Source organism: Miscanthus floridulus, chromosome 15, assembly GCF_019320115.1.
Source record: "Miscanthus floridulus cultivar M001 chromosome 15, ASM1932011v1, whole genome shotgun sequence".
Taxonomy (NCBI): domain Eukaryota; kingdom Viridiplantae; phylum Streptophyta; class Magnoliopsida; order Poales; family Poaceae; genus Miscanthus; species Miscanthus floridulus.
The window spans coordinates 5,503,528-5,516,546 of NC_089594.1; the positions used below are offsets into that span (position 1 = coordinate 5,503,528).

Below are 13,019 nucleotides of genomic sequence, written 5' to 3' on the forward strand. Positions count from 1 at the left end.
ATCAATATTAAATCTGAGTTCAAATAATTGCAAGTTGTGCCAAATATGTTTGACCAAATTTAATCAATTATCAGCATACAATAAAAATGTCTAATTCTAAATCAGGGTAAAATCACAATTAGGCGTAACAAACAGGGGCAAAATCGCATGGGCATTTATGTCCTTTTGTACAAAGTTTAACACCGTTAGGGGTGGATGACGGAGCAAGGGCAAACTGGTGCTTCGTGAATGGCACAGTAGGGGTAAATTCACAAAATCAAAAAATAGGGGCAAAATCACAATTTCGATACAAAATAAGGGTACAAACGCAAGAGCCCCAAATTACTATTGCATTTAACCTTAATGATTCCCGAAATGAAGTAGAAAGAATTTTGCACCTCAAAAATAATATGGATTTAAAATAAGGGCAGGAGAAACAAAATAAACTGTGCACAAAGTATATTATAGCTTCACTTAGTAGTTCATCCATTGCCCCTATTATCAGAAATATTAGTTCCCAAGTCCCAGTATCAAACAAGTCACTGCATACCAAGAATTTGGAGGGCGGAGCTGTAATGCAGACCTGCAGTAGTAAGCCAGTAAATAATTTGAATATCTAGGAAGTTTCTTTCAGGTGAGATCCCATCATTTTGAAAGCCAGTAAATAGTCAAAAAGATGGTGCAGGCCGTGATCACTGCTGAAAGAATTAGTGTCCTTTGATTTCTTCTGCTTAATGGTGCCTGCAAGGATGGATAGGCATAATTATACGGATGTAATAACACAGTGGCTGCAGGCAGTTCATGGGAAAAGAAATATGCTACATCAGCGAGTAATACAATTGCTAGGGAAAAAGATAAATATATTATTTGCAGAAAAATTTGTAAATCCAACAAATGACTAAGTAAAATGAACAAAAGAACAAATTTGATATATTTTAAGAAACTTCAACATCATGGAAATATTAAAGTAGTATTTCATTTTAAATCATGTACTGAGAGTTTTAGAAGTGGAATGCAAAGGTAGCAGACAATATAGAGTAGATCAATGTCTCAATCTTACAATTCATGTTTTTCCCCAAATCTTGTAGAAACTTGCAGTATGACTTTCTAAGGTTCGACTCTTTATTCCAATCATTGACATCCCTTCTGGATGAAAAGTTTTCCTTTAATTCCTTTCGACTGAAATACCATGATGGACCAAGTTTAGTGGCTTCCTGAAGCCTGCCCTGGGTAAATCCATTGGGGCCATTGTCCACAACTCCATGATATGAAAAATCACTATATACCAAAGCCATGTAAGTTCGGTTATATTCAGCAAGCACGAAGTGATGAAGAATTTACTCCTTGAAATCCCAATCACTCTCTGAATAGAGAAGGTATACCTGGTTTTACAACAGTTACCAAGAAATGAAAGGGATGGTATGGCACAACCTGACAATGGAACTTCAGAGTAAGGTAAGGAGTGGCATGTGCATTCAAACAGGCAAGCTAAATTCGAAGGTTGATTATAAAAATTGAAATTGATAGAATGGCATGGCTGCCATAACATGATAGAAGGCGGAATAGTACATAACCATGCCCACATTTGGTGATGATATATGGTAGTGCATGCTATTCAAAAGTTAAGAATGGAATGATGTAGCTTAAGAAAACCTACTATTCATTAAGAAAGAATCCTAGTATTTATTAATTATAATAAATCTGAACTCCAAAGCATTAACAAATGTGAATGCATGCTGCATCTGCATCATGTGCATGAATTGCACAAGGATTGCCTCCACGCTCAGCTACCCAAACTCCATGAAACTACATGACCTGTTACAACAGCGAGCTAGTGATTAATCAAGGATTAAAATAGTCTGAGAGCAATCAACCCTAAGCCCAGTAATACACCAATAAGGCATCCACCAAACCGTTGCTGGTAAACTAAAAATTGCATAACAGAAACTTCACCTAGCATCGGGCCATGAATCAAGCCCTACCCCAGTGGGTGAGGATGACGCTCGTTGGCAGAGGCGAACCAGCGGTCCATGAGGCGAAGGACGTGCGGCGGGTCGAGGAGACGAAGAACACGACGTGGGTGCACAGAGGTACCGCGCCGCGAACGCAGCGTTGGGCCTTCGTTCTATGGATGCAGTGCGAGTTCGCCGGAGCATCTTCCTAGTCGCTCCCGTGCACAATGGATCCAGGTGCTGCTACTGGAGGGGGTCAAGCCGCATTTGATCCTGTCGCGTCCACAGGGTGCAGCCGTGAAGCGCTCCTCCGAGCGGCCACAACCTTCAATGGCCAGCTGCCGCCATGCTCGCCCCTATCCCTAACGGAAAAATACCGTAATACCGACAAAGATTTATGCAGATTTTTAGTTTGATTTACAAGAAATAAAATATAAAATGTATAGTTAACAAGAAAACCTGGACCTGACTATATTTGATTTTTAGTATTATCACATTGGTACTGTGATACTACTAAAATCTCGACAGACTGAAACAGGAAGGTGAGCTGCTTATCTGGTTCTGTATAGTGTATTGTACTGCTGAAAACCAGAATAGCTCAATGATCTAGCCTAGTCGTACCTAAACACATAATTTATTTGGCAAAATACCAGAAGACAGCTTGCTTTTCATCTGGCACAGAACCAAAGTTTACGATAATATGAAATTCTGAATCAGGCAGTTTTTTTTTTAACAACTGAATCTGGCAGTTACTATTATAATAATATCAAACAAGCTATGAAATTTATTTCACGCTATATCAACAAACTGATGAAACACACAACGAAGCTAAGGCAGCAAACCATAAAAATTTGAGATCCGAAATAAAAATATAAAATACAAAATCAAATGTATCACGTACCCGGATCTGCAATTGACCCTACCATCGCCATGGGACTGGCCACCGGGAGATCAACATCCGCACTGTAGTTTACTGATGAAGGACGGGAGGGCGGGGTCTGGGAAGGCAAGATTGGTAGAGCTGCCAGCGGGCCGAGGGAGAGCGCGGCCGTGACGTCCTCGCAGCAGTCCCGGTCGCTGTCGGGGGACTCAGACCCCAGCAGGCCGAGATGGAGGGTGAGGCGGGGGACCGGCGAGGACGAGGAGGAAGAGGTTGGGGTCGGCGGCGCAACCCCGCAGATGACCTCCGAGAACTTGGTGCCGATCTGGTTGCCCAGCCGCCGTGCCCTACGCGGGCGCTCCTGCGCGTGGAGGCGCTGCCGCCGTCTCTTGAGCCTTTGTTTTCTCAAGGAAGAAAAGAGAAAAATAAAGTGGAGGTGGGAATCGAACCTAGGTCGCAGGCGTACCGACGAAGCCGCGGAGGAGCGACGGGGTGAAGCCGCGCGGGGGAGGTGTCGGGAGTTTGATGGCCCCCGCTTCAAACTTTTCATCATGCATCGCGTCAGATTCATTTGAACATCCACGTGGCAAATACTGATACGCAGTGCATACTGGATCCACGTAATTTTTTTCCGTTACATTACATCCGGACCACAAGATCCCTGACCCCGGTAATAAGTGCAATTTTGCTTGGCTCATGTCAGCGACAAATATATGGGTACAATAACAGCAACAGGTATCGCAATCGTCCGTCAATCAAAGGATATATTATATATAAGCACTGGTCTTCGTTGCTTTCGTCCGGCACACAGCTATACAGGCGCGATCGGATATGGCTGACAATACCAAAACCTCGGATGACATCCTCGCACAATGCATTGCCATGAACCAGGCATTCAGTCTTCCTGGTCACCCGTTTCAGTATGTATACATCTCTTAGTTTGCTTCCCATACTACGAGTGTTTTATTGCAGTTCCTTCCTTCTATGCATGCAACCACCGGACACACAGAGTCAGATAGGACCCGCCGTCAAATCCGGGAGCGCTACAGGAGATCTGAAAAGCTGGAGGAGGCAAAGAAAGCCTGTTCGTTTGGCTGGTTCATATCGTTGCTGGTTCGTGAAGAAGTACTGCTGGCTGGTTTGTGGGAGAGAAAAATACTGTTCCGACTAAAAATTTACGATCGTTTACGACAAGCCACAGCCAAACGAACAGGCCGGAAGCCCTTGTTGAGCTTGCGAGTGGATCTAGAGGCTAACTAGCTAGCTAGCTGCAGGGATTTGATAGATCAAAGAATTTAATTTGGTAAAGCTCCTGTGCGTGGCTTCGATCCAAAATCCAAAATAAGAGTAACCCGCCACTGTCCTTGGGCCCCATTATTTGTTTGGCCCACATTCAGTGACAAATGTACACGCGAACCGGTAGCCACAACGTTGACGGCTGCACTTGTCGCTGCATGTGCATGTTTACGTGGCATCCAATAATTACCATGCGGATGGGAGAAAACACACGCTTTATTAGTATTTTTCTTACTTTTTTATTATAAGAAAAACCTCATTGTATATTGTTCTCTTGCCTCTGCCTTGTAATTATTTATTATGTATTTACCTCAAGGAAAAAACAAACCTTGCCTCCGACTCTCAGCCATGTGCGACTACGGCTATGTTTGATACCAGGGACAGAGCTAGTTTAGGGTTTTTTGGGCTCAACTAGCCCAAAATTATCTAAATAGGAGGGCTAGAGCTAGTTTTTTTTGCGACTAGCCCACCCTAAAAAAACTATACCCCTAAGGGGTGTTTATTTGGACGAGTTCTGGTGGGACCCACAAAAAAATATTTTTTCCATTCACCGGCCGCACCTGATCCTCTCACGCGCCACATGCCCCGCGCCGCGCCGCATTCCCTTCATCTTCCCCGCGACGCTGAAGCCGACGCGCCGCCTCGGCCTTGACGGTCCGCCTCCGGCTAGCCGCACCTCGCTGCCCCAGCAACAGGTACGTGGCAGGCCCGTCTCCCTCCCTTGTTGCTTCTTCTCACAGCCCCCGTCGACCTCTGGAGGCGGACGCGCCGGTCGCCGGGGCTAGGGGGGCGGACGCGCTGGGCACCGGGGCTGGGGGCCAGTCGTGGCTCGCGGCTGGGTGCTAGCCATGCCGCCCGCTCGCAGCCATGGACGAAGAACTTTGCGACTACTACTAATATTCGTTCATTCTGTGCAGGAGAACTTCGCCATGGACGGAGACGGATTCGACGACTACACGCGAGGGACGTAGCCGTCTGGCCCCGACGGTCTTGACCTCAACTCGCAAGTGCCGGCCGCGGAGGAGTTAGCTCATGCTTTGTTTCATTGAGTTTAATTTTTTTTTAAGTTGAATTGAGGACTTGTATGTTTGACTCAGACATCTCATTTGTCACTTTGGGCACATTTTCACCGAAAACCGAACACCGAACCGAACCGAAGTCTCGGTTTTTCGGTTTCGGTTTCCAGTTTTGGGAAGCTCGGTGTTCGGCTTCGGCTTCGGAGGAACCGAAGTTTGCGTTCGCATGGCAATCCGAGGAACCGATCTATACGTATTCACCCTCTGCCTGCAAACTCCCTAGCGAGTCCTCCAGCCCAGCGACGGCCCACCAAAAGCATTAGAGCAGACTTCAGCCCATCAATGCACCCACCCGGCACCCCGCACTGCCACACACCAATACACTCGTTCGTAACCCTAGACATAACCATCAGACACGGCGGCGGCGGCGGCTTTGCGAGTGCGAGGCGAAGGCGGAGCGACGAGCTGGAGCAGGCGGCGGCGGCGGCTTCGCGAGGTGCCAGGTGAAGGCGGACCGCCGAGTGGGATCGAAGCAGACCGGCGGCGGCGGCTTCGCAAGGGCGCGGGCCAGGCGCGTGGCGGCGGCTTCGCGAGGGCGTGGGCCAGGCACGTGGCGATCCGCGGGATCGACGACAGCGAGCGCAAGCCCCGACGACCTCTATTGATACTGTGTTGTTCGTTGTCATCGATTTCTCGGTTTAAACCAAAATAAAACGACCTAAAAAACCAAAACCGAAGTTGTCGATTTCTTGTTTTCTAGTAAACCGATCGGCTTTCACTTGCTGGAAACCAAAATTCTTAAAAACCAAAAAAAAACGAACCGAACTATCGGTTAAAACCGAACACCTAGGCTGACTCATTTGTATGGATAAATTTAAATTTATCGTGTTTCAGATGTTATGATTTGTAAAGATGATTTTTTTTTTGTGTCATCTGTAAGCTGCGGGAGGCCACACAGTACCTTGCCATAACAAATCTGGCCGGACATATGGTTTAAATGAGCCAAGTGATTACAAGAGTATATTTAATCTCAAACTATCCCTTGATCAAACACCTAAATGGCTAGAGCTAGTTCAGGGCTAGTTAAGGGCTAGAAACTAACTCTAGTTCAGGACCTACGATTGCCCTTATTTTCAAAAAAAAGACATGCACTCATTTTAACCACTAGGGCACACTTAGCCAACGAACATTGGGAGCCATCACATTCACCATTCACGACTCGTCACCAAACCAAAAGATGTCAACGACGACACACCGTGCGATCGAAAGATGTATGAGAACACCGAATTCTAATTCAGATTACCAGTGTGGTGTGTCGTCGTTAAGTATTTGTCTCTGACTTGTGGACCCGGCCCTTGGATTATATATACCCAGCAGAAGAAAATAAATCAGTATGCACCCAAACGTACTCCTCGCCCCGTATAATGTTTTTCTCTCGTAACAAAACATCATCAGCCGCAAAATAAAAAGAGATCGATCAACCTATATCTTGGGGTTGGATTTGAGCACATTCCATTCGGTCAAAGTGTCAACTGCTACAATATAGCATCACCTCCACAAAATATAGTACCTGCCTATCTAGCAGTGCAATTTTCAATAAATAAAATATACATAGGAGCCCTTCAATTCCACCTCGCTCCTCCACTTATTTACATGTCTACTCTAAAATTAAGCTTACGTTAAAAAGCTTCAACCGCTTCTGGACATACGCCTGGCTACCGACCGGGACCATCGCTTCCTTCGCCCCCAACCTTTTTAAGGCGGTTGGCCGGTCGTCGTTGGGTGCGTGACATCACCGGGGCACCCACTGCCCCAGCTAGTCCTCTACGATCGAGTACGTACGTTCAGCTATGGCATATGCTACACGACGTTCAGCTACATACGTCCGTTAGAGCCCGATCGTTTCGTGTGGCGTTGGACAACGCCAATGGCCAGTATTTCGTGCGATCAGCCTACCGGGCTTTCTTCATCGGCTGGACGCTCATGGCAGGGGCCAAGGAGCTTTGGCGAGCTGCTAGCTGTGCCGCCAAAGGTCAAATTCTTCTTCTGGCTCGCCTTGCATGGTCGCTTGTGGACTAGAGAAAGAAGGAAGCGGCACGGCTTACAGTTGGACGCGGCATGGCATGTGCGCTGTGCAACCAGCTGGACGAAACCACGAACCACCTTCTCTGCTCCTGCGTGTTCACTCGCGAGATTTGCTGGGATCGTTGAGTCTCCCAGCCATTCCCCCCGGCCAGGACGACACGCTGCTCGAGTGGTGGCTGCTGACCTGGGCCTCGTTCCCACGCCCCCTTCAACGCCCTTGTGCTTCTGGTTTCGTGGTGTGCGTGGAAGGAGAGGAACCGCCGCACCTTCAACCGTCAGGCATTCGGTACGATCCTGGAGGAGGCGAACATCTGGATCGGCGCTGGCTTTGGGCGTTTGGCGCTGCTCACGGCTTTGGCAACCTAGCGCCAGCGCCAGCCGTCCGACACCGTCGCAAAATTAGTTTCTTAGTGATCAGTACAACGGTTCTTATCCGCCACGCGTGGCGATTTGTGTAATGTGTGCCCCCGGAATATAATTGATACGCCTGCTCGCCGTATCCATTTTCGGCGTTTGTAAACTCTCCCTTTTCATTAACTTAATGAAGCACGTGCTAAGGCACACTTTCGAAAAAAAAGTTAAAAAGCTTCGACCCATGGCAAAGTCATTAATGATGAGTTAAAAGTTTTAAAAAAGTTTCATGTTGATTCTTTATTATTTTATCTTCTCTTATATATATAAGAAATAAAAGATCAAACTCTCATGAGATATTTTGATGTGACTAAAATAGTACAAGGAGAAAATAAAACTAACATTGTTCAAATTAAAGGTTCATTTGCCGTGCAATGTATCTGATGAGTACAGGCCCGATCTTCCGAGAGGTAGCCGGTAAGTTCGATTTGTGGAGATCTCGACGTTGGCGATCCGGCTTCAAATCAGACACGATTCGAACCCTGCAACCGTTACACCACTGCTCCGTTGGTTATCAACCAAGCACAACTTGATTGACCTCGCCAAGAAGGCTTTTCCTACAAGCGAATCGAAGAGCACAAGCAAGAAGGTAAAACACGCAATCTGAAATTGCAAATATGAATGACGCGAATATGAATAGAGGGTTCAAGAACTCGGTTCCAAAGGACTAATCGACACAGTGGAGGAGATCAAGAACGGGGGCCCTGGATCACTGTAAAAGGATTTGTCACCACAGTTACAATGAACGATTCAGTTTCTCGATGGAAAACTAAACTCTAAACAAAACCCAATTGTGTAGCAGCGGCGGCGGCTGTGTTTATAGTCTAAGACTCGACCTAGGGTTGGGGACGGCCAGGGGTTGGGCGCCCACAACTTGGGCTTAAGGCCCGACACGATACATGGTCAAGTTGGCCCAAATAGGTGACGCAGCACCTTGCCGTGGTCACACAGAATGATCCACGGACCTTCTGGAGCTGGGACCAGATCCAAAACGACGGCATCGTCGTCCCCTTTCCAACGCATCTAAGAACGGCCCGTTTCGATGTCGTATGAGGAAGTTATGACCGAAACAGTGACGACGTGTCTGCTGAATCCGAGGACGACGTGGCAGCTGAGTTGGAAACGAATTGCAACTTGGGGAAGACCATGGCGTCGGTGTGTCCAGTGTGGTGATGTCCTCATCATCCTCCCCTTCTCGAATTGGAGTCGTCCTCGACTCCATCTTGGCGATGTCCTCATTATCCCCTCCTTATAGAATTGGAGTCGTCCTCGACTCCATCCCATCATCAACGAACTCCTGCAAAAGGTTAGTGACAGCAGGCAATGCACCAGACATAAAAGGTTGGCAAAACATAGTATAACATGGTGCATCAGGATTATCACATAACTCAGCAGTAGCAGGAGTTGTAGCAAGAAAAGCACCTCCTTTTAACTTAATCCCATTATTTTTAGCAATGTCTGTTGGAGGTTTATTTTTTATCTCATTAGCATGTTTAATAATATCCGTAGGAGACAAAGACAGCAATGTAATTTTCTTGTCCTTATGTATGATAGTGTATGTATTAGTTCTACCATGGTGTAAAGCATCATTATCAAATTCCCATGGGCGACCTAACAAAATAGAACAAGCTTGCATAGGAACAACATCAAAATCAGCAGTATCATGATAAGAGCCTGTGAAAAAGCTAATGCGTGCTGATTTAGTTACCTTAGTCTTACCACTATTATTGAACCATTGAAGTTTATATGGATACGAATGTTGTCGTGTGGTCAAGCCAAGCTTGTCAACCAAATCTGAACTCACCAAGTTGTTGCAACTCCCGCTATCAATGATAGTGAGAACACGACAACCCTGCACAATGAGATACATATGGAACAAATTGTGGCGTTGGATCATCATCTCTTCTTCATGATCCACACGTGTACTCAACACACGCTGCACAAGAAGGCTAGGGTAGTTCGCGGCAGCAGCCACAGAGTCAATGGTGATAGCCTCCTTGTCATGATCGCCCTCGATGGGATCTGCATCAATGTTAGCAGCAAGGGCTAAATCATCTTCAACATCACTAGCACTTACATATCCATCCTCGGTAGCAATGAAAGCGCGACGACTGGGGCATTCCTTCATGACATGTCACATGCCTTTGCATCGGTGGCAAATGATTTTAGAGCTGGACGAGGAGGAGCTAGTAGAAGCACCCGGAGTGCCACCTTTCTTCAGCTGTGGAAACTGCACATTAGACAATTTACTTACCCCAGAAGAAAATGGAGGTGTAGATGGCTGTGGTGCAACAGGAAGCTTGGGCGTCTCCGGCTCGGAACGCTGCTGAAAATTCCTCCCATTGTTAGACCTGAAAGGCTGGTGTTGTTTGCGTCCCTGTACTTCTCGTTCGGCCTTAATAGCAAGATGATACAATTGGGAAAAATTACGCCATTCTTTGTAATCAAGTATGTTCTGTATATCATGGTTTAAACCACCAAAAAATCTAGCACTAGCATCATCATCATCTTCATTTATACCACAACGTGCTAAACCAATAAGCAATTCTTGATAGTATGCTTCTACTCCTTTATCACCTTGTTTTAAAGTTTGTAGTTTCAAACGTAAATCACGTTGGTAATAAGGAGGAACAAAACGAGATTTCATACGTTGCTTTAAAACATTCCAAGTTTGAGGCACAGCAGCAGCATTATTGGCATTGCAAAGATCACTCCACCAGAACAAAGCAAAATTAGTAAACTCACTAGTAGCAAGTCTAACTCTATGCTCAGCAGGAACATTATGAGAATTAAATTTTTGTTGAACAGCAAGCTCCCAATCTAAATATGCCTTTGGATCAACATTACCAGCAAAAGGTGGTAGACTAAATTTAATTTTAGCAAAAGGATCATTATTACCATGATTATTACCTGCCATACCGCGACGATTGAAGTTGAGGCGGCGACGGGCACCACCGTCAGCATACGCATCTTCATCACCAGCATCTTCATCATCAGCACGATAAGGTGGAGGGCGTTGCTCAAGCTGTTTAATGCGGGTGACCAGATTGTTCACGTTGCGCGTCAGCTCGGTCATAAGATTGCGTTGTTCAGTCATGAACGTTGCAAGCTCGCCCTTGGACACGCACTCATTGAAGTCCGTCGAAGTTCCTGCTATGATTAGAAGATAGAAAAAGACAATACCAAAGTATTATCCCTATCAACTAAAAGGAAACAAGTGGTGGTGGTGAAAGTGGAATGCAAAATCACAAGCGGCTTACCACCGTCTTGCCTGTATTCTTACCAACGCCAAACAGGAGCAAAACCAAAGTGGCGAAGCAATCTGTTGTTGAGCGTGGGTAACAGTTGCAAGATGAACCTGTGCTGACAGAAGAATATGTGGAGCTATGGGTAGGCACACAATATGACAGCAAGGATTAGCAATTAACGAGTGCAGAGTAGCGATTGTTCAATCTGGATCCAAAGTACAAATCACAGTTGCTGGCTAAGACGTGTCGAGGCGTAGCGCAACAAGGTGAAAACAAAGGACGATCGAAAGAACTCACAGAACAAGCAAATAGCCCGGATTTCTCCTTTTTCCTGAATTTTTCCCGGATTTTTCCAAAAGGCACTAGTAGGAAACAAACTTTTTTTTTTACTATTTTTTTTATACTTTTCTCTGAACAAGGATCACAAAAGATGCAACCACAAAAATTGGCACCTACAACTGAGGTGGGATGTGGTCTACAGAAATTAAGCACGTTCTCTGAAAAGCGTGCAAAAACTTTGACAATTTTTTTTCTATATTTTCCTGAATTTTTTTGGCAATTCTGATGAAACCAAACAGGGCAAAGCCGAGTTTGGGTCGGGTCCAAATGGTGTCAAGAAGCTGCACAAAAAATTTCAGATTTTTCTAATAAACGAGCGAAAAGTTATGCATGTTTTACTGAAGGTATCTCAAGGTATGTTTTCCGGGAGGCACAACACGGCGGCGGCAGTTAGGGAAAATCGTCCCTAAACTCTAACACCGATCACAGCAGTAGGTATTCGCCTGATGATGTAAGGAGGGCTGCGATGCAGGCAAAATAAAAGCGGCTGGCAACCTATCTAGGGTTTGCGCGGCGGCGAGAAGTTACACAAGGCGGCTAGCGGGGCAAGTCGAGTAATGTGGTGGCTTCGACTTGTTGTTTGGGAACGGTGGATGGGATAGCGGCGGAAAACAAAATCACAGCAACGGGCGATTGAACTACGACCACGAACACAATCCTAAACCAGCAACAAGACTCGACCACGGACACAAACTCAACAACACGAATCTGAAACGAAATTGCAAAGGCACAAAGGGCGATAGGACAGCGGAAATTGAAATATTTTTGGGCTTTTTGTGGACTCTAGGGAATGAACAAATATGAATCTAAGGCAAACGAGATTATACCTCGCGGTAAACCTGAAATCTCTGATACCAATTGATGAGTACAGGCCCGATCTTCCGAGAGGTAGCCGGTAAGTTCGATTTGTGGAGATCTCGACGTTGGCGATCCGGCTTCAAATCAGACACGATTCGAACCCTGCAACCGTTACACCACTGCTCCGTTGGTTATCAACCAAGCACAACTTGATTGACCTCGCCAAGAAGGCTTTTTCTGCAAGCGAATCGAAGAGCACAAGCAAGAAGGTAAAACACGCAATCTGAAATTGCAAATATGAATGACGCGAATATGAATAGAGGGTTCAAGAACTCGGTTCCAAAGGACTAATCGACACAGTGGAGGAGATCAAGAACGGGGGCCCTGGATCACTGTAAAAGGATTTGTCACCACAGTTACAATGAACGATTCAGTTTCTCGATGGAAAACTAAACTCTAAACAAAACCCAATTGTGTAGCAGCGGCGGCGGCTGTGTTTATAGTCTAAGACTCGACCTAGGGTTGGGGACGGCCAGGGGTTGGGCGCCCACAACTTGGGCTTAAGGCCCGACACGATACATGGCCAAGTTGGCCCAAATAGGTGACGCAGCACCTTGCCGTGGTCACACAGAATGATCCACGGACCTTCTGGAGCTGGGACCAGATCCAAAACGACGGCATCGTCGTCCCCTTTCCAACGCATCCAAGAACGGCCCGTTTCGATGTCGTATGAGGAAGTTATGACCGAAACAGTGACGACGTGTCTGCTGAATCCGAGGACAACGTGGCAGCTGAGTTGGAAACGAATTGCAACTTGGGGAAGACCATAGCGTCGGTGTGTCCAGTGTGGTGATGTCCTCATCAGTATCTCCCCTATATACATGGAATGATGCAACTGGCGGCATTTCTACCGATCACACAAAGCCAAATGCAGAAATGACTAATCATATCCCTAGGACCAGCCTAGATAATTTCCGACATTCCAGAAATGTTCTTGCATTGTACTACGAGGTAT

General features: G+C 46.2%; 1 protein-coding gene across 8 annotated transcripts; it reads right to left on the reverse strand.

Annotated features, from left to right (window-relative positions):
- Positions 1-324: 324 nt before the first annotated feature.
- Positions 325-3,298, reverse strand: LOC136508364 (cyclin-T1-4-like). 8 transcript variants are annotated; one of them, XR_010771939.1, is made up of 5 exons: positions 2,833-3,203; positions 1,637-2,293; positions 1,362-1,410; positions 1,040-1,257; positions 325-720 (listed from the first exon to the last, which is right to left on the reverse strand). XR_010771939.1 is itself a non-coding variant. In XM_066503023.1 (5 exons), exons 2-5 carry the CDS (start codon positions 1,937-1,939, stop codon positions 596-598), a joined length of 399 nt encoding a protein of 132 aa, XP_066359120.1. In that variant the 5' UTR covers positions 1,940-2,293; positions 2,833-3,201; the 3' UTR covers positions 325-595. The 8 variants fall into 8 exon arrangements, 1 of the variants encoding a protein (XP_066359120.1); XM_066503023.1 differs by having other exon boundaries at positions 1,933-2,293; positions 2,833-3,201; XR_010771935.1 differs by adding an exon at positions 3,261-3,298 and having other exon boundaries at positions 1,040-2,293; positions 2,833-3,136.
- Between the last annotated feature and the right edge of the window lie 9,721 nt (positions 3,299-13,019).

What these genes read in the sequence shown, in the direction of transcription:
- LOC136508364 (XM_066503023.1), bottom strand. An exon ending in GGTAACTGTTGTAAAACCAG is followed by an intron (nt 1,258 to 1,361) that starts GTATACCTTCTC and finishes TTTGGTATATAG; the next exon opens with TGATTTTTCATATCATGGAG. An exon ending in TTTGGGGAAAAACATGAATT is followed by an intron (nt 721 to 1,039) that starts GTAAGATTGAGA and finishes CCATCCTTGCAG; the next exon opens with GCACCATTAAGCAGAAGAAA.